Consider the following 21907-nt stretch of genomic DNA (forward strand, 5'->3'; position numbering starts at 1 on the left):
GAGTGGACAGTCACCAAAATGTAAGGAGTGACACTATTGAATTTCCCTCTTCCTTTCCCTTTCTTAAAACATTGTTAAAGCATGTTGAGTGTTAAACAACCCTCTCATTCTTCTTTTAATCATAAAAGAAAGTACTCTAATTTAAGAAATCTTAAAACATGCATCCTCAATGGAAACCACAAGACTAAGTCACAAAATGGAAATCACAGGACTAAGAAGTCCCCAAATAGAGCTGGAGTGAGGCTCTACAAGTCAAAAGGCTGGCTGTTAGGGAAAGACTTTTCTGGCAGGTGCCAGGCGGGGCTTCAGCTGCCTCCAAAGTGGACCTGCACATAGTGTGAACACAAGGGCAGTCTGTCTATGGCCTCACACTCCCTCCCCTGCAGAAGGTCACCACAAGTCCACACTCCTAATCCACAGTGTCCTCAGACTGCCTCTTCAAGAAACCCAGGTTGGCAGAAGGCTCTAGACCAGAACAGAGTTCTCAAAGCTTGTCTCTGCATCTGTCATGTCATCACTGAACCAAACCACAGACTCTTGTAAGACAGTGTCTTTGCCTGTATCCACAGCACCCAGGCAGCCCGCCAGCTCCAGCAGCCTCTGCCACTGGCTGCACCTCCCTGCCTCACCCACTTACTTCCGCCCGGAGAGAGCACTCCTGGGTCCAAATTTTTTTTAAAACAAAAATTGTCTGACTGCCCTTTAGCTGAATTAATCGATGTTAGAGGTCCATGGAAAAAAAGGAAAGAAAAGTTGCCAGGGAAGAGAAAGGTGTGGATATAATATGACTCATTAAACCAAGAGATGAAAAGTCTCTGCATCCCAATTTTTTTGAAGAAGATAAACAAAAAACACACAAAGAAATAAAATGTGACAGATATATGATGAGGCTGGTCCAATATCCAGGGGCCCTGTGTTCACTTTTACTATGTCACTGTGCAAAACCAGCTATTGTTTTATTTTAAAATGAAAAGAAAATGCATTTTGTCTCACTTGAGCAAATGATTCCAGCTTAACAGACCCAACCCAGACGCACTGCACCTGGGGCTTTCTCCAGCCTTCTTTTTAGAAAATAAGTTACCAAGGTGAAGCTGTGATGAAGAAAATGGGGCAAAGCAAACAACAATGAGTACAGAGCTGAGGTAATTCATCACAAGGCAGATCTATTTTCCTGTATATCCAATGCCTTCCACCCACCATTGACATGAACATGCAGGAAAAGAAAATACACCTGTTTCGGGTTTGTGTTTTATCCTCTTCTTTAAGCAAACAAGAATGGTTGTTGTGTGTATATGCTTCATTTTACCACAAAGGATTGTTCTGGCAAAATGTACACTTTTTATGAAGGATTATATATAACTCCTTTATACTCCAGGAAACAAAGCGGAACAAGCACTAAGTAGCATTAAACACACCCACAGTGCTGACTCTAAAGTGCTGTATGAATTTCTCTTGCAAAAATTACAAATAAAAATAGTTCCTAAAAGAGATTTAACCTAAACTGTATTATTTCTCAACAGTTAAGGAGAGGTTTCTAAAACAATAGTGTTCAGTCAGTTGAAATCCTTAACCATTTTCTATAATTCTTACAAATTTTACTGAACCTATTTTCCCACGTAGGGTCACTGCTTGCTTCTTAATTCTCAATTCTCTTTTTTCAGGTAACTGCCTTTTGAAATCAGTTCTTCATTTTTGTGCTGGATTTTGCTTTTGCAGCTTCTCAAATACATAAGCCAATCTTTGACTTACAAGAATAAGTGGCATTGATGCTATGGTAGGTTGACCTCAGTAGCTAAAAAATCCAATAGTTTAAAAATTGAGCTCATTTTTCATGAGACATAAGCCATGAAAAATATAATGAAAATAGAGTTGACATCCTGCAATTCTAACTTCTTTTACTTGAGAGAAAAACAAGGGATGATTCTCTTCTGACCTCATTATTGCTTCCTTTTATATCTATGTGGACTTCATGAACCTGCTACAGAAACTTGAGCAGAAATGCTAAATGGTACTTTAGATATTTACCATTATATTTTAGATATATACCTATATATATATATACATATATATATATATAGTCTCAAACATATAATTTCCTCAAAATTTTATTTACATACATGATCACTGCCTTTTTGTTGCTGTTGTTGTTGTTGTTAATATAACCATCTACCGGGTCTCTGAATTTTTGGATGAATTTTTTAGCCAAATAATTTTCTTGGTTCATGAATGAATAGAATCAGCTTTATAAGCCTAAATTTACTTGTATTGTGATTACTCCAATATAATGGATCAAACTCACTCCCTCATCACTTTTAGTTCATTCCTTAGGTGTACTGTGATAAATGAGGCAGAAATATTTAGAACAAGATGATCTGTACTCAAGTCTTAACTCATTTGCTAACTAGCTGGGCAAGTCACTAAACTTTTCTGGTCCTCATTTTGCTCATCTCTAAAGGAAAGTGTTCAGTTAGACAGGTTCCATGGTCCCTCTGAGACTAACAACCTAGGTTACTAACCTGAAAATACTTCCACAAGCCATTTTCACACTTATCAAAACCAGGAGGTACAGTCACCTTAGGCTACGATCAGCTCTAATCTAAAAGATATTGTCCTACTATTGCCAAAGTAAGTTTAATCAAACCCTTGTGCCACCCATTAAGTTGTGACCAATACTAATGCTCTTTGCTGAAAGAGCATTACTAGTTTTCACTAAGATTCATCATCTCATTAGTGACCCAATTTCCAAAGTCACTAAGCAGAGGAAATTTCTCTTAAGAAACCCAAGAAGCAAGATCTCTAAAACTGTTACACATTTGCTACTACATTAGGAAAGTTCACAGTACCTAAAATAGCCACCACCTCATCATCCTGGATGACTTCCAAGGATCCTGACACCACAAAGCAGAGGGCATCCACACTTTCTCCAGCATGGTAAATGAGGTCCCCAGGAGCACAGTGAATAGTCTGGAACTCTACCGCCAAGGCCCGCAGACACCCGTCGCTGGCCAATCGAAAAGCAGGATGTTCATTAAAAACCTTCCGGTTTAGATGAACACAGATATCAGCTCTCATGTCCTTGGGACAGATGGAGAGAACCTGAGGAAAGTGAGAAATGAATAAGTGAGAAAAAAGGAGAAAGGTATATTTCAGGGAAAAAAAAAAAGGCATCCAATAAATATTTATTGACTGTGACAAAGTCTGTAGCACATGGTACTAGATACTGGGAATGCAAAGTTAAAAGACATACTTCTGCCCTCAAGGACCTAATAACCCAGTGAGATGGGCTGATGAGCATATAGACTATTATAATACAGTACCACAAAGTAAAGCTTCTAGAGGGGTATGGATCTCCCCATAGAAAGAACAGACTCTTAAGGTGGTTGGGAAGGGTTTCAGAGAAAAACCTGATATAATTTCCTCAAAGAGCCAACTAAAACAGGGCATTCACATTCATTTTAGTCTAGTCTCTGTTTTAGAGTTTTTTCATACCTGAACCAAAATTCAGGATATTGTACCTAACTCCACACTAGAGGTGGGTTCATATTAATCAATTTCCAGAAAATACAATTAACAAAAGTACCCTTGTAACTTGACAGGCTGGCACTGGCTGATATAACTCTTGATGTGTGTCTTTTTTCACTCTGAAATATTTTCATTTTACAAATAAATTTTAAGTCCAGGGAGTGAAAAGGGTATTCACTAGCCTTCTGTAGGGCTTAGACAACTGGAAGTAGCACAACTGGCAAGGTGGGACAATTACTGCATGGCAGCCCTTGCTCATCCTGGTCTTTGACTCCTGAAGACTGCTGAGGGAAACAAGAGAATTCAAGCTCTAGGCATCCTTCAGAAGAGGGTATAAATAGCAGAAACATGCATAGGTAGCTCTCTAAGAGTCAGAGAGCTCTTATTGCCTGTAGATTTTAGACAGGGCAGCTAAAGACCCTGATTAAAATGGACATTATCATCACATTTCATCAGAGCATCATCAAGCAAGATGTGATTACCAGAAGTCAGTACCACCCACTTTAAAGATGCATGTACAAACTCACTTAGAATTCTCTCCCAAACCCCTTGTTAAACTATTCCTTATCAGAAATGTTTTTCTTTGATAGGCTTTCAACCCATCAAACTGAAGTCTAAACTTATCTTTCTCCACTAACTTATACTGAATAAAGTTTTAATATGAAACAGTTTTCCTTCCTGTATTACATGCATTGTAACCTTTAAAAAATGCCCTAAGGTTTGAAATATCCTGAGTATTCCTTTCATTTGGGGCTCACTATCATTGAAAAGTTGGCTGCTTCCCTGTGTAGAAGATGAGTCCCTCATAAATGTGAAGACCATTAATTAAAGTCACTTTCAGTATCCCTTTCCTTAATCTTTCCTAATACTGCCCATATTGTTTTGTAACACTTAAGCAATTCTGTGGGGTTTTTATACTCCTTTGAATTCCCATAGGGAGTAGGGATCAACTCATCTATCCCTAGATCATCTAGAAAAATCTCATGTTTGAGGAAAAAATGCCTAACAGAGTTTTAGAAGCATTAGTACTTTCCTTCTATATCAGTTGTTTTCCATAATAATATAATGTTTTCTTTATTATATTGACCTTTAATGACTTCTGACAACATTAGTCATCCCATAGATCCTTATTGAGTTCTATGATGGGGCACACCACTGCATTACCCTTGGAACTAGAAGGGTAAATAAGACACTATCTTTGCCTTGAAGGAGCTAAACATAAAGTAGGGGGAGGTAGACATGTACAACAACAATTAAAATACGATGAGAAAAGTGCTAGCATAGGGCATGGCCAGGGTGACATGGGAGCCCATGCAGTCTAGGAATCATTACTTATGGCATAGAAGTGCATAAAAGATCAAGCTCAAGAAGACAAGGCTGGGTGAAAATCTATCACTACCTGTTTAGCCTAAATTATTTCATCTCTCTAAACCTCATCTGTGAAATGGGATGATAGTCCTTATTTCATAGGCCCATTGCAGGAATTACATGAAAGGGTTTTGCCCAGTTTAGCCTTGCACATGGCTGAGACTAAAGAAATGTTGGCTTTTATCATCCCTACTGAACACGAATATTTTACATTATTGCATTAGCTCTCTGCAATAGTTCTCTGCAATTTGCTTTTCTTCCGTTTTCTACCCCAGTCTGAATTCTGTACCTTGACTGTTTGATGAGATTTCAGGCAAAATTAATAAAATATTTCAGAATGAACCTGAAGATATTTTAAGCTCTAGCTAGTGTGAATATTTTCCTCTAGTTGAAGATGAAACTAGTGCTAGAAAAGCCAAAAAGTAAAAATAACTTTAAAATACATACACATGCATAAACATTACACTGAATAGCTTTATGGGAAATGGATCATTCTGTTTCTATTCCATTTACCTTACAGGATTTTTAATGTTTTAGATTCATTTTGGTAACAGTCATTTTATGTCCTAATTATTTCTTTCAGGATTTCATGCTGCAAATGAAATCTTCCAATGTTAGCAATATTCTCTGTTCAGTGGCATGTTGAAAAAGGATTTTTATTTCATTTTAAGTACATCTTTCCTTTTTCATTTCACTTCACTTATGACACTGAGTCATTTATTATTTTTATTGATGGTGTGTACTTAAGTCCTAGATGTCATAAGGTGACAGGTTAAAACTAAGTTGAAATAGACCCAAGTCATATCCGGTGGCAAGCTCTCTCCCTATCCATGCTGTTTTATTTTTTTGTAAATGAAAGCACTAATAAGTGTCTTAGGCAAGGCAAAATTTAGTTTTAAGTGATAAAATTGTCATTCAAGACTACTCTAATACCTGCCCCATTAGTCCCAATTTCAACATACTCTGCCTTGAATGTCATATCCAGTCTCTTGTGGGTAGGTTCCCTAATGGGTATCTTAGAGTTACAAACAAATGAAATTACATTTTGGTACAAAGCATTCATATTAAAAGTGATTATTTATCCCCTTTTCATGTCAGGATGGTTATAAATTAGATTCTTAATTAAGACAATGAATAAGTTTTCTCTTTGGAAGAGCTATAGCTCTATATAAGGAATCATTTTTAAAATTCTGCAACCAACCCTGAAAAAAGTAAAGAATGTCATGATCTGAAAAATAAAACTTTTTAAAATTTATTTATTTATGATACCAAGGGCCCACTCAGTCACTCATTTAACTCCTAGCTAGTGAAAGTTAGTTATGCACTAATTATATGCTGGCTACTATGCAGGCCCTCCAGATCCAAGAGCAAAATCTCTCATAGTACCAGCCTCCATGGAGCTTCCAGTCAGGAACAGCTTGAAAAATCACTGTTCTTAGTCCAGTGCCCCATTTTCCAGATAAGGCAAATATACTGTATAAAGATTATGTGGTAACATCTCGATAAGTTAATAGCAAAACCCAAAACTCATGCATTCCATTTCTTAAGCCATGCTTATATGCACTAAAGCTCAACCAGGAATATAATGTAACATCTAGCACTTTTTAATGTTTTCTGGTTCTTTGCATATGACAGAAATATAAATGCTGATTTCTGAAAATCACTTAAGGTCCTACTAATCAAAATATAGTTTACTTATTAGGAAATCACTGGTGTGACCACTTCCACCATACCAAAGAACAGCCTAGATTTCTTTGCAGGTTTGTATCCATTTCTAAACACTTCTAATTTTAGCTGCATATTTCAGTGTGTTGGTAAAGACATAAGGATGCATTGACAAATTATTTATCTCATTACTATTTGTTAAAAAAGAAGTCATCTCATTTGAAATATAAGTTTTAGTGCATATGGGCAAAGGACCTGAACTAGATATTAGCAAGGAGTAAACACATTTGATAAATATCACTTTCCCCATCACTGTTATCCATTATAATATTAGTAATGTTGCAAGAGCTTAGAAAAGCAAGCCTAAATACTTTAATTAGAAACCAAAGAGTTAAGTCAAGATTCTCTAAGGAAATAGTTGACTAGAGAAATCCCAAAGAAGGCTTTATCCTCTCTGTTATCAACTCTTTGAATATATTTAAAAATGCATCTTAACAATCACTATATAAAATGTAAGATATTTACATATGTATATACCATTTTCATAAAACCTGAATCTCCAAACCTCTATTTCTGTTTACCCCACATCACATTATAATCATTTCCCATGCCATGAAATACTGATTTAAAAATATAATTTGAATCATTGCTTAATACTCCATCAAATAATCATGACACAACTTAACAACCGCATTCTAACTGGATATCTGGATTTGTAGTTTTCCCTTTCATAAATCAAGGTATAACAAATACACCGTGCCTCTGTCAGATTGCCTGAGGACAGATTCTTTTAGAAGAAAAATAGCGGACAAAATATAAAAACCATTTTCAAGGATCTTGCCAAATCGTTTCCCGGAAAAGTGTATCAAAAAAAAAAAAAAAAAAAAGAAATTACCCTCTAACCCAGTAGTGTATGAGAATCACCTTCTCCTCAAAATCTTAATTTGCATTTGAAAAAAATGGCAATTTTACCTGAAACAAAAATAGAATGTTACATGGCTTGTATGGAATTGTACATGGGACTACAATGAGACATAGGCTGAGGGCTTGAAGGTTAGTGGAGGTAGTTTCCTACCACTCACTACTCCCTGGTTCAGTGACAAGAGACTGCTCACTTTTAATCAATCTATATCAAATTTCTAATATGAAAATGAAGATAATAGTGATAATTCTATTATAAGTGTCTGAAAGTACTGAATAAAACTAGGCTCCCCTTTGATGTCTCTCACTGCTCTAAAATAAATTATTTTGTTGATTATCTACAGACTCTTATGCCAGGAGTCATATAGTATCAGTTATTTTATTTTATTATTTTATTTTTTTTAGTGTCAGTTATTTTAAATAATAATTGATAAGTGAAGATGACCCCCTTGTTCTCTTTCTTAGGAAAAAGGAATAAATGCATTAATGACATTTTGATAGGCAATGAAGTTACCACTGACATTCAAAGTCCCTGTTTCCTTTGATGAAATTAAGTTATGCACTGCTAATTAATCTCCCCTCACCGATCCAACTGAATTGGTATTAAATTAGTGAAAATCAGTGGAGAGAGTAAGCCAAGTGACATTTGCACATAAAACATTTTTACAATCCTTCTTGGGAATGAGGAGCTCAAAGACTGCCAACAAATGAAGTAAAGTTCTCTACAGGAATTCGGTTCTCATTCATTTTATGGGAAGAAAAGAAAGTTCACCTTTTTTTTTTTTTAAGTATAACCAGGCAATCATGCAGACTAAGGGAGAGCAGTTATCTAGCGGTTAGTCTGCCAATTTCTGGGGTATCCAAACCCCCAAAGAATTAACTCAAGAACAATGTAATGAAATAAAACCAAAGCAAATTAACTTCCATTATTTAAAAGTAAAAGGTCATATTTAGTAACAGAAGACTGGTATAACCAGCAAGAGATTATAGTTTAAAATTCATAGGATTCCCTTCAGAGATAAATTTTCTAAAAATAGACTACATATACAAAAGTGAGACTTAAGATTTTTGTTTAAAAAAATGTAGTGAACCAATTCTACCAAATTGTTCATGGTTTTGGTTCTGCAGTAAAGTGGGTAATAAAAAGAAACAAACAGCAGTTTTTATCATCTTTTAACTAGTTAAAGGTGCTGATGTTCTGGGCCACTAACTTTCCAAAGTTAGAGCTCTGATGAAATTTAGAGATTCTATTGTTCTCTATTATTAATCTCATGTCTGTACTTCTTTATGTGCATATGTTTTACTAAATAAGAATATTTTTGCAGAGGACCTGAGTAAACATTTGTCCAAAGAGGATGTACAGATGGCCAACAGACACATGAAACGATGGTCACATCACTAATTACCAAGAAAATGCAAATAAAAATCCTAATGAGTTATCACCTCACACTTGTTAGAATGGTTAGTATCAAGAAGACAAGAGACAGCAAGTATTGTCAAGAATGTAGAGAAATAGGAACCCATGTACACTGTTGGTGGGAATGTAAATTAGTAGAACCACTGTAGAAAAGAGTATGGAGGTTCCTCAAAAAGTTAAAAATAAAAATAGCATATGATCCAATAATTCCACAATTGGGTATTATCCAGGGAAAATAAAAACACTAATTTAAAAAGATATATGCACCCCTATGTTTACTAAAGTATTATTTACAATAGCCAAGATATGGAAACAAACTAAGTGCCCATTAATTGATGAATGAATAAGGAAAATATGGTGTATACACACACACACACACACACACACACACGAATATTACAGAGCCACAAAAAAAGGATGACATTGTGCTATTTGTGACAACATGGATGGACTTAGAGGGTATTATATTAAAATAAGTCAGACTGAGAAAGAAAAATCATAGGACTCCACTTATAAATGGAATCAAAAAATAAAAAGTAGAGTTAAAATTATAGATATAGAAAACAAACTGATGGTGCTCAGAGGGAATAGAAATAGGGATTTGGGCAAAATGGGTGAAAGGAGTGGGGGAGATACATGCCTCCAGTACAGAGTACAGGATGAGTAAATCACAGGAACAATCTGGCAATGATCATTTTAAAGTCACCTCTGACAAATGATGTTCTGGCTTCTTTAAAAGAATGTCCTTTTCACATAAATACAGGTACTTCCATTACCTGACTGTACTGACAAAAGTTGAATATATATATATATATATATATATATATACACACACACATATATATACGAACATGTTTACATATGAATATATATATATATATATACACACCCTGAGACCCAACAATTGTACTTCTAGGTTTATGCATAACAGAAATGTGTATACACACACACACACACACACACACACGTACTCTTTTGTGTCAGGTTCATTTTCAACCAACATTATGTTTTTGAAATTCATCTATGTTCAACAAATCTATGTGTGTATGTGTGTGTGTGTGTGTGTGTGTGTATCTCAAAACACATGAACAAGAGCATTTGTGGGAGCACTATTCATAATAGGTCTAAGCTGAAAATTACACAAAGATCCATAAACATTAGAATAGATACCTACATTGTGGTATAGTCACACAACAGACTGTTATCAACAAGAATGAAAAAAAGAAACATACACATAGCACAGATGAATTTCAACAACATAGTGCTGGTTCAAGAAGAGCCTGACCCAAAAGAGTATATTCCACATAATTTCATTTATATAAAGTTCAACAACTGACAAAAAAAAATTTTAAGGATTTTATTTATTTATTCATGATAGACACAGAAAGAGAGAGAGAGAGGCAGAGACACAGGCAGAGGGAGAAACAGGCTCCATGCCGGGAGCCCAACGCGGGACTCGATCCCAGGACTCCAGAATTGCGCCCTGGGACAAAGGCAGGTGCTAAACTGCCGAGCCACCCAGGGATCCCCCAACTGGAAAAATTAATTTATAGTTCTGGAAGTCAAGATATGGGTTACTCTGGAGGGACAAAGTTGGCTAATGCCTGGATAAAATATGGGTGGGAGCTTCTGGTAATGGGGTTTTGGGGTGCTGGCTACACACATGTGTTCTCTTTGTGAAAACTTATTAAGCTGTTCATTTATAATATAATTTTCCCACATACCAGTATTATACTTTAATTTTAAAAGTTACTTTAAAAATCACACACACACACAAAATACTATGTGAAGAGATGGTTATGTGAATTCGTTTGATTGGAGTAATCATTTCACTATGTATATGGAAAAAAATCATGTTGTACACTTTGTACAATTTTTCTTTTTAAAAAGGTACTTTTAAACAGATAGTTATTGCTTAAAGAAAATGAAAGAAACGGAAATCAGAGCTGCCAAATCAATTATTTCTAGAATGATTGTAATTATGAAAGTTTCTGTCTCAACCTAGTCTTCTTCCAGTAGAGAGAGAAAACTAAAATTCCTAAAGATGTGCATCATCATTCTTTCAAATTATTTATGCAATTTAATATATCTACCCATATTTGTGTGTGTGTGTGTGTGTGTGTGTGTGTGTACAACGGGAGAAAGTAAAGATAGTTCAAAGAAGTCAGAGTAGTAAATGAAGCCAAAAGATACATGCGTCGGCCATCTACATGGTATCTAATTCTACAAAGAATTTGAGATCTGATTATTTGATTGTATAAAAGAATATATATACAGGCCAATACACATATACATCTATATATGTGTGTGTATACAGATAGATTAAATCAAGTATATAAAAAATAATTGCTAGAAAATTATGTTGTCTTGAAAAGATTAGGAAATTATTAAGTGGAAGAAAAACTAAAGGAAATAAAACAAAATATCAATATACAAACAATTGGGAACACACCGAAATGTTTTTTCACAACTCTAACACTCATACACAGGTTACAGATATGGTGCATATATACACCTATCGGCATGTTTACGTGCAAGATAACTATGTACTGTAACATCAGAAACTTTTCAGAAAACACTAAGCTCTCCCACTCATGATCCCAATATGCTGACATTTATCAGACTAGATCCTAATCAGTATGTTCTTATTGAGTAAAGTCTGTTATGTTATTACATATAGTTAAAATAGGATAGCAAATCCAGACTGAGCTTTCTGGTAAATTATACCCTCAGGAATTTAGCTCTCTGGGACCACTGGAATAGACAAAAGGGCATAGTTATTTGAATATTTACATGTACAAGTATGCTTTCTAGAGTTTTTTTTTAAGATTTTATTTATTTATTCATGATAGTCACAGAGAGAGAGAGAGAGAGGCAGAGACACAGGCAGAGGGAGAAGCAGGCTCCATGCAGGGAACCCGACGTGGGATTCGATCCCGGGTCTCCAGGATCGAGCCCTGGGCCAAAGGCAGGTGCCAAACTGCTGCGCCACCCAGGGATCCCACTTTCTAGAGTTTTTTAAAACTCAACTATTCATTTTTAAATGATGAATTTTATATGTGAATTATATCTCAATTTTTAAAATAGTGGTGGTTTCAGAAGGGCACAGTAATTGCCCTGACAAGGCATAGAGTAGTGTTCTAGGACAATAAAAAATTTGTCTTGATCTGAGTAGCAGTTATATGGTATATACATATATAAAAACCTATTAATCTTTATGCCTAAGATTTGTACATGTTATGTGTGGATGTATGGGTGTATGTGCACCTTTCTATGATAAAATACTTCATGGAAAATCATTACCATCACCATTCCCAGCCACTAAAAATATTGACATTAGGCAAATTTGGTCAAAATTAAGTTACACTATCTACAGCATAGAACACTGCAAGACACATGACTACCTATCTCATTTAATAATTACATCGTACTGGTATACAGCATTCATTACATGTGAAACATATATATGGAACCATTGAAAACTTGTTCCAAACAGTTCCTGCATGCAGGTTGCCTGCCAATCTTACCAGGAAGACAAGACAAACTGCAGGGAAAGGCTAGCATGTTGCAATATGTAGCAGGTCAGAGGAGGGTATAAGTAAGGAATGTTTGGAGAAAAGTCTACACAAAGGCAGAACAAAACTTGGCTATTTTACAACTAATCAACTTTATGATAGTGAAACTTCTATTTTTCATTTCATCTAATGGAAGCAGCTTTTCTTAAATGATTGGTACATCATTGTGATTTTTTTTCTTTAAAGATTTTATTTATTTATTTATTTATTTATTTATTTATTTATTTATTTATTTGAGAGAGAGAAATAGTGGGTGAGAGAGAGCAGAACCTGGGTGGAGGTAGTCGGTGGGACAGAGGGAGAGGAAGCAGCAGACTACCTGCTGAGCCTAATGCAGGGCTCATTCCAGGATCCTGGGATCATGACCTGATCATGACCAGAGACTTAACTGTTGGAACCACCCAGGTGCCCCTCGTTGTGAATTTCTATCACTAAACGTAGTATCTACTATGCTAATCAAGTTTGTATCCATGTTATTGATAAGACTGTTAAATACAACAGTGAACATTCCTAGCTATTTAATTGTTTACTTAATAGTATGTATGCTGTTACGGTGACAAAAATTTTACAATACTTTTAGGACCAAAACGAAACAAACTTTTCTTATTTGCATGAGCCTATTTAGTAGCACAAGGGAAATATGTGTTTTTTTAAGTTTAAGACATTCCTTTAAAACTCACTAGTATTTTACATAACCTAGAAATCAAATTATCATCTTTTTGATCCAGCATGTTATGCTGACATTATTAAAATGACTTTGGGGGAAATAAGCCCTAAATGAGTTTTGGTTTATGTATTACTTATATTGATATTTGTCACCATTGTTTTCATTGCTGGGAAACTAGACATGTCAGTAATCAAACGTATTGCAATTGTCATCATCCAGAAAATAGCCATGGAAACCACAGTAAGTAAAAATGTCCACAAATAGGAGTAAAACTGTCACAGAGCATGTAGGATTTACACATAGCAGATGCCCCTGAACATCATTTATTGCCTCAAGGAACCCTACCAGAGTCCCAGAGACTGCACACATGATCTAATTTCTGTCCAGGGCAGATCAAAGGCAGCAGATAGGTGAGTGTGTTGATGAGATGACCAAGTAAATATTCAAAAGAAAAAGGTAAAATATAATGATAAATATATGGAAACCACAATTAAAAACAAAATACTATTTATAATTTAAAAATGAAATATTTAGGCACAATCTAACAAAACCTGAACAGGATCTACATCCTGGAAATTACAGAATGCTGACAAAAGAACAAATAAAAAAACACTTAAGCTAATGGAGAGAAATCACGTTGAAGAATTGGAAGACCCAACATAGTAAATATGTCAATTTGTCTCTCCCCAAATTGATCTATGGTTTTAATGTAATCCTATTAAAATCCCAGTAAGGCTTTTTTGAAGATATAGACAAGCTTATTCTAAAATTTATACGGCAAAGTAGAAGACCCGGAATACCTAAGAATTGGAAAAAGAACAAAGTAGCAGGAATCATTCTACCCAGTGTTATGACATACTAGATAGCGATACTGATCAAGACAGTATGGTATTGGCAGAGGAAGGATAGTCTTTCCAAAAACTGGTACTGGAAATTGGCAAAGAAACAAAAATATTCAACCTAAACTTCACACTGTACACAAAAATCAACTCAAAATGCATCATGGGCTTAAATGTAACACTATAAAACTTGAGGAAAAAATAAAACTTGAAGAGAATGAGAAGATAAACTATGAACTGAGGGGAAAAATCACTTGCAAATTACATATGCAACAAGGAACAAATACCTCAAATATGTAAGAACTCTCAAAACTCAACATTAGAAGAAACCCAATTAGAATATGGGCAAAAGACATGAAGAGATGTTTCACTGAAGAGAATATACAGATAAAAAAATAAACACATGAAAACATGTTCAACATTATTATCCATTAGGGAAATACAAATTAAGCCTACAATGTGATATCACTGCATATCTAAAATAAAAGATTATGATAGCCCTAAATGATATGAGGATCAGAGAAACTAGATTGCACATCTACTGCTGGGTATATACAAAATACATCCACTCTGTAAAAGAGAAAGGTGATTTCATGCAAAACTAAGCATGTGCTTACCATATGACCCATAATTGCATGCTTGGGTATTTAGCCCAGAGAAATGAAAATGTAAATTCACACAAAAACCTGTACATTAATGTTTATAGCAACTCTATTTTACAATAGCTCCAAGTTGAAAATAATGCAAATTTCCTTCAGCAGGTAACTAGTTGGACAAACTGTTGTACATCTATGCCATGGCATCCTATTCAGCAATAAAAAGGAACAAACATTGATCCATGCAATAATTTGGATGGATCTCAAGGAAATTATGCTCAATGAAAAAAAGCTAATCTCAAAAGTTTACATGATTCTATTTATATAGCGTTCTTGAAATGACCAATTAAAGAGATAGAGAATAGATGGATCAGTGGTTGCCAGGATTCAGGAAGGAGGTGGGGAGAGAAGGGGCTGACGCAGTAAAAGGGTAGCACAAGAGATCCAGGTAATGGAACTCTTCTGTATCTTGACTATGGTGGTGACTACATGAATCTACACTTGTGATAAAGTTGTTTGGCATAAAACCACACACACACACATAAGTGTGTGTGTAAAACAAGGTGAAATCTGAATAAGGTTGTTGATTCCTATCAATGTCAATTTTCTGGTTATGAGAGAAACTGGCTGAAGGGTATATATAGAATCTCTCTGTATTATTTTCTACAAGCATGTGAATCTACAATGACCTCAAAATAAAAACTGTTTCTTTTTAGAAACAGCTAAAAGTTTTGTTTCTCTCTTTTGAGGAAGAGACAAAGAGCCCTCCAAACAGCCAGGGCCCCTGGAATACAAACTAATAACAGGGTATAGGGTTCATTTCCATGAACACACTTCTATTAAGTGCTACTTTTTATAAAGCCCAAAATACTTGAGAAAGCCACTTGGTAGGAGAGCTGTTCATGTCCCTGGATCTACATGTGCCAGCTTGGCAGTAAGATGAGCTGAATCTCACCAGGGACAATTTTAGTTTGTCCCTCTGCTCCAGGGTAGCAGACCCAATGACAAATTTCTGACCTAAGGCATTAGTCACAACCCAACACGTCAAGGGTTTTAACAAAAAAAATCTTTGCTTTGGGAAATCAATGTGCAACCTTGCATTTTATAACAGAGTTATCTATAATATACTAGTTCCATCTTCTTAAATACCCAGAACACTTCAAAACTTTCTTGCAAATTTCATTTAGACAGAGTTTGGCCCTTGGTGATGTTTTCTACCTCAACAGAATCTTTACACTATTATTTTTCCCTTTAATGAATCCTTTATATTAGATTTGCAAAAGTTATCTAATCTAATACACCAAGGGAGCAGTTTCCAAAAAAAGGGAATAACTCCTTCTCTAAGTTCACAGAGGTCTTCAAAGCACTCTGAAACAGTTTTGTCATTGTTTGCTATTTCATTTGCTCATTGATTAATGGTCACCTATGAATGCCAGAAACAAGCTATGTCTTTGGATGTAGACAAACAACAATAACACACGGTCACTATCTTCAGAAGCTTCTGATCTATTAAAATCTCTTAACCAAAATACAAATAAACAAACAAAAAAACCTCTACTACTTTATCAACGAGATATGAGCAACAGTCTGGGGAAGCATAAAGTGACTTAAAAGATATCTTTCCTACGATGGTGAGCGGCTTCAGGCCTTTTTATGAAAATCACAGTATCTAAAATTTTCATCGCTGAGTGGCAAACCAAATATTCCACTACTAAGGCTCAAACCCAGCTCAGCAGAGATTTCAATATTGTTTCCTTAGATTCAATTGGTTCAGACTTTGAAAGAGGAAACAACGGTAACAATTTAATCCTCACCAAATCTATACAATGTATGTACTATTCTTTCCATTTTACAAAGGTTATTAACAGATCCATGGTTTGGGTGACTTCAAAGCCCTTTTGCTCTTTCTATAACATACCTTTACTTCTGGATACAGAGATAATTAACATAAATTTATCCCAGGTCAACTTGTGACAGTGTCAGGCACATTTGACTACAGACCCTAAGCCTGATTCAGAATGCTATCTATTATGGCTCTCATAACAGCAGGTGACCTTTTGAAAACACTTCCTAAAAGATCCCCAGACTCTGGCACCTTTTGTAAAACCCAACTACCTGACAACACCCTCATCAGTTTACAGCAACATGGCCATCTATCCACTGCCCTGACCTTTCTAATCTTATATCCTTCCTCCTCCTCAAACTGACCTTTGATCTTATCACACTCACTCTCATAATAAATGCAATCATTTTCTGCATTTAGCTCATGCCCTCTCAAAAGTTTCTCTATTTCAGAGAGACTGACTAAGAAAGCTCATTCCCTGATACAAGGTACAGACTGTCATGGAGCACCGTATTAGAACATTTATAGACTGGTGGTGTGGACATTTCAGTCATTGTAGAAATAAATGCCTCTAAACACCCAATATCATATTCACACACACTGTCAGCAGCACTTGCTTAACCCCACTAAGATCTCCAAGCTATTGACCATCCCCAACACCTTCTCTACCAATTTGACCTCTCCTGTCTTCATTTTTCAAATGTCTAGCATAGATTTCTATGGTTCCTTATTGTAAACACTTTGTATGATTCTTTCCCATTATATGTTATCTATGAAAACCCCATCTGTGATTCAGCTCTCTTTGGCTAAATAATATCACACAATTCTGATAAATACTTCTATTTTAAAACAATGAACATAAAATGGGCACTTGTCAATACCTAGGATGTCTACTATATTTTCTGGACATTTACAAGGTATATAGGACATACACTGAAATTTATGATAACAAGTCCATATTCCCCAGTATGCAGTAGGCCAGGTATGTAGTTTAGGGTTTTGTTTTAAGTTGCTTTATTGAATTATAAAACTGTTTAAACATCAGTTCTGTTCTTTTTATTTCATGTTTGATAGGCACGAATTTAATAGATGTTGGGTCTTTATGCCTGTCTTCTCTAATACATGTATGCCCATGGTATATCTCTTTGTGTATTTCAGTTTCATCAATTTTTTTTTGCTTTTACTTAATTCTCTATATATCTTCTTATAACTATTATTATATAATAAAAGATAAAATGTGGGCACTTGTAATTTAGTCTTGCTTGCAAGATTATCTTTTTTCCTTTGTTTATTTTCTGACTTTGATTAGCTCTCTTTCTCTTTCTACACTCATTTTTTGGATTTATGACTGAAGTTCTTCCTTATCTTAAATTTCTTGTTTTACTATATTTAACTTAATTTGCATGTTAAATCCATTTTCTTCTGTACTATAGCTTTTTGTAGGAGTGTGCTTTCATGTTGAAAGTTTTATTTTCTGATTTCTTTTCCAGTATCTTTATATACTAAATCTATATATGAACTCTCCTTTTTCCACTTTTTATCATTTTTATGTTTTTTAACCAGCAAAAGTAAATAGTCCTCTGTGTGTAAGGGAAGGAGGAGGTGAGAAATGCAAGAGTGCAGGGGGGAAATCTTCTGTATATTACCAGATTGCTTAGTTCAAAGGCACCCTTCTCTGTTTCAGCAGTTAAGTGCAATTTCTTCATAAACAATACAATTTGGATCTGATCCTCTTCTCTTCAGACACTTCCTTTCAGCTTGTCACCACAAAGCTTCCAAGAAAAACATCAGTCTTCCAAGGTTTTCCTTTTCCCCAGAAGTATGGCCTTCCCCAAACTATTTATTCTTCTCCTAAGCACACCCCAACCTGCTCAATTCCACAAAAGCATGTACTCTGGTCCACTAAGTCTCAGCCCTGTCCTCAGTATTTTACATTCTGGATGGGATTGTTCTTTCTGACACAGAATGCCAGTCACTGTTTTCCACCTCCATCATGACTAAGACCACAATCCTCTTCATCTGTTCTGTATATTTTCCTCCTGACTCCCAGCTCTCTTGTGCATCCCAGAGTCTACTCTTTTGGTTTGGACATGTAAAAAATGTTCAGTTCAGTATAAATATTTACGCTATTCCCTGTCTCTTATATGAGCATTAGCTTAGCTATACTCTAAGGGTGACTTTTATTTGTTCTCTTTGTTAGTCTAAAGATTTGGGAAGAAGATTTGTGAGCAAAGTTTGGCTGCCACGATTATATTATGGGAATCTAGAGGTCAGATTATGTTTTTCAGTTGTATTTCCTCTTCTGAGAAGTGTCTGTTTTATCTGTTTTCTATCTTTCTACTGGGTTATCTATCTTTTTCTTATTAATTCATAGGAACTCTTTATATATTCTGGAGGCTAATCCTTTACTGATTAATTATATTTCAGTATTTTCTCCCAATTTGTAGATTATTTTTTCACTTTTCTTGTGGTATAATTTGATGAACAAAGTGTTAATTTTACTAAAATTAAATTTATTAATATGTCTTTGTTAGTCAAATTGTGTCATGTTTAAGAAATTAAAAATATATTTAATCAAAGATTTTCTACATATTATTTTCCTTATTGTGGTAGGACATTTAACATGAGATGTACCATTTTAACAAATGTCTAAGTGTGCAATAGAGTATTATTAACCACAGGCACAGTATTCCAAGTATGTAGAGATCTCTAGAACTTAGTCATCTTGCATACCTGAAACTTTATACACGTGGAAAGCAACTCACCATTGCCCCTTCTCCCAGTCTCTGGCAGCCACCATTCTATTCTCTGTTTCTAAGAATTTAACTATTTAGATACCTAATGTAAACGGAATATGCAGTATTTGTCCTTCTGTGAGCTTATTTCACGTAGCATAATGTCCTCCTGTTTCATAGATATTGTTACAAATGGCAGGATTCCCTCCTTTTAAGGCTAAATATTATTCCTTTGTATGTGTATACTGTTTTCCTTATCCATTTATCCACCAATAGATTTAAATTTTTTGTACATGTTGGCTGTTGTGAATAATGTTGTAGTGAACATCAGAGGGCAAATATCTCATTGAGATCCTGATTTCAATTATTTTGGATAAATACCTAGAAGTAGGATTGCTGGATCATATGGTAGTTCTATTTTTTTTAAGATTTTATGTATTTATTAGAGAGAGAATGAGAGAGAGCAAATGAGTGGGGACAGGCACAGAGGGAAAAGGGGAAGCAAACTCCCCACTGAGCGGGAGCCTGACATGGGGCTCCATCCCAGGACCCTGGGATTATGACGCGTAACTGAATGAGCCACCCAGGCACCGCTGTAGTTTTATTTTTAATTTTTGAAAAACTTGCATACTATTCTCCACAGCAGCTACACCATTTTACATTCCCACAGCTAGTGTACAAGAGTTCCAATTTCCCCACATCCTTGCCAACAGGTATCTCTCTCTTTCTAACTGTAACAGCCATTCTAATAGACACCAGGTGACACCTCAATGTGATTTTCATTTTCATTTCCCTGATTAGGGATGTTGAGCATCTTTTCAGATATCTGCTGGTCATTTGTAGGTCTTCTATGAAGAATGTTTAATTCAAGTCCTTGGTCCGTTTTTTAATTGAGTTATTTTTTTACTATTGAATTATATGAGTTCCTTATATATTTTAGATATTAACTCATCATCAAATGTCGTGCTAACAAATATTTCTCCCATTCATAAGCTGCCTTTTTACTTTTTTAATGTTTTCCTTTGTTATGCAGACACTTTTTAGTTTGATGTAGTTCCACTTGTCTTTTACCAATTTTATTGCCTGTTTTTGGTGTTATTCAAAAAATCATTGCCAAGACCAATGTCAAGAAGCTTCCCCTGTGTTTCTTTCTAGGAGTACTATAGTTTCAGGCCTTAATTTCAAATCTTTAGTTTTGAGTTGATTTTTGTATATGGTGTAAGATAATGATCTAATTTCATCCTTTGAGTGTAAATATTCAGTTTTCCTAACACAATTTGTTGATGACACTATCCTTTCCCCATTTTATGTTCTTTGGTATTCTTGTCAAAGATTAATTGTTCTGGGCTCTATATGGTCTATATGTCTTTACGTCAGTACCATCTTGTTTTAATTACTGTAGATTTGCAAATACTTTGTAATCAGGAAGTGTGATACTTCCAGGTGTGTTCTTTCTGAAGATTGTTTTGACTATTTAGTGCCCATTGTAGTTCCATATGAATTTTAGAATTTTTTTCTACTTCTGTGAAAAAAATGACAGGTTTTAATATTTAAATCTTTGAAGACCAGAATTGATTGCTGTGGGGTGGAAAAATTAAATTTAAAATTTTTCCCATATGGTTAACCATTAATCCCAATGATATAATTATTGAATGGTCTGACCTTTCCCACAGATCTACATTCCCCTGTCTCTGACACATCTAAAATCTTTCCATATGTTTGGGTAATTTTTAGGCTCATTATCTTATGCCATTACCATATGTCAATTTGACTGTCCCTATGCCAAAATCACACTGTCTTAATTATTACACATTACTCCTCCTCACTCCAATGTTGCATCTGTCTCCACTACTCTAGTAAATCTGTTTTTATCAAGTCCACCAATAAGCTCCATGTTGCAAAATATAAATGGAATTTTTCACATTTTATTTTATGTGCCTTTTAGAAGACTTCAAAACAGTTGTTCATTTTCTCTCTTGGCTTACATAAAATCAAGTATCTCCACTTTTCATCTGATATCACCAGCTACTGCTCAGTGTTCTTTCTAGTCCTTTCTCATTGCCTGACATCTACCTGTAGGAGCTTCTCAAAGCTTGATCTTATACTCTTTTCTCTTTCTTAGCCATAATGTCATTTTGAATGATCATAGCTAGGTGTTGATAATCTTTTATATACTAATGCTTTCCAAATTGATATGCCCTTATGACCCCAGAATTATATCTATTGATAAAATAAAGATTTATTGAGCCCTCACCATGTACCAATTACTATCTAGATGCTAATTACTTAGCAGTGGGGGGGGGGGAAGAGGCAAATTGCCTTCCTGCATGAAATATTTATTCTAATAATTCTAAGAATTATTCTTATTCTTTAACAAAGAAGTGAACTATTTATATAATACCTCAGGTTATGAGAAGTTCTGTGAAGAAAGCTAAATCAGGGAAGGTACCTAAGAATTTTAGGGGTGGAGATGCTGCAGTTTTGAATAGGATAGAAATCTGGTGCAATCTGACTAAATATCCAATAATCTTAAGCAGAGGTCATCAAACTATAACCTGAAGGCCAAATCTGACCCAAAAAACTGTATTTGTACAGCCACCAAGCTAAGAATGGCTTTTACATTTTTAAATGGTTGGGGGAAAAAAATCAAAAGAAAAATGTATTTCATTACACTTGAAATTATATGAAATGCAAAGTAATGTGTCCACAAACAAAGTTTTACTGGGACACAGAAATATTCACTTATTTACTTCTTATTG

General features: G+C 35.1%; 1 protein-coding gene and 1 long non-coding RNA gene across 2 annotated transcripts in view; one reads left to right on the forward strand and one right to left on the reverse strand.

Moving 5' to 3' along the window:
* Positions 1 to 12519, forward strand: part of LOC144320705 (uncharacterized) — a 60433-nt gene extending 47914 nt beyond the window's left edge. Inside the window, exons 6-7 of the long non-coding RNA XR_013386310.1 lie at positions 1662 to 1774; positions 10272 to 12519. This is a non-coding gene — a long non-coding RNA (uncharacterized LOC144320705). The remainder of the gene's footprint in view (positions 1 to 1661; positions 1775 to 10271) is intronic.
* KCNH5 (potassium voltage-gated channel subfamily H member 5) overlaps positions 1 to 21907 on the reverse strand; it is a 275213-nt gene that overhangs the window by 68737 nt on the left and 184569 nt on the right. Inside the window, exon 9 of the mRNA XM_077909564.1 lies at positions 2844 to 3096. Coding sequence (XP_077765690.1) covers positions 2844 to 3096 — 253 coding nt within the window. The remainder of the gene's footprint in view (positions 1 to 2843; positions 3097 to 21907) is intronic.

The sequence above is a fragment of the Canis aureus genome, chromosome 9 (genome assembly GCF_053574225.1).
Source record: "Canis aureus isolate CA01 chromosome 9, VMU_Caureus_v.1.0, whole genome shotgun sequence".
Lineage (NCBI taxonomy): Eukaryota > Metazoa > Chordata > Mammalia > Carnivora > Canidae > Canis > Canis aureus.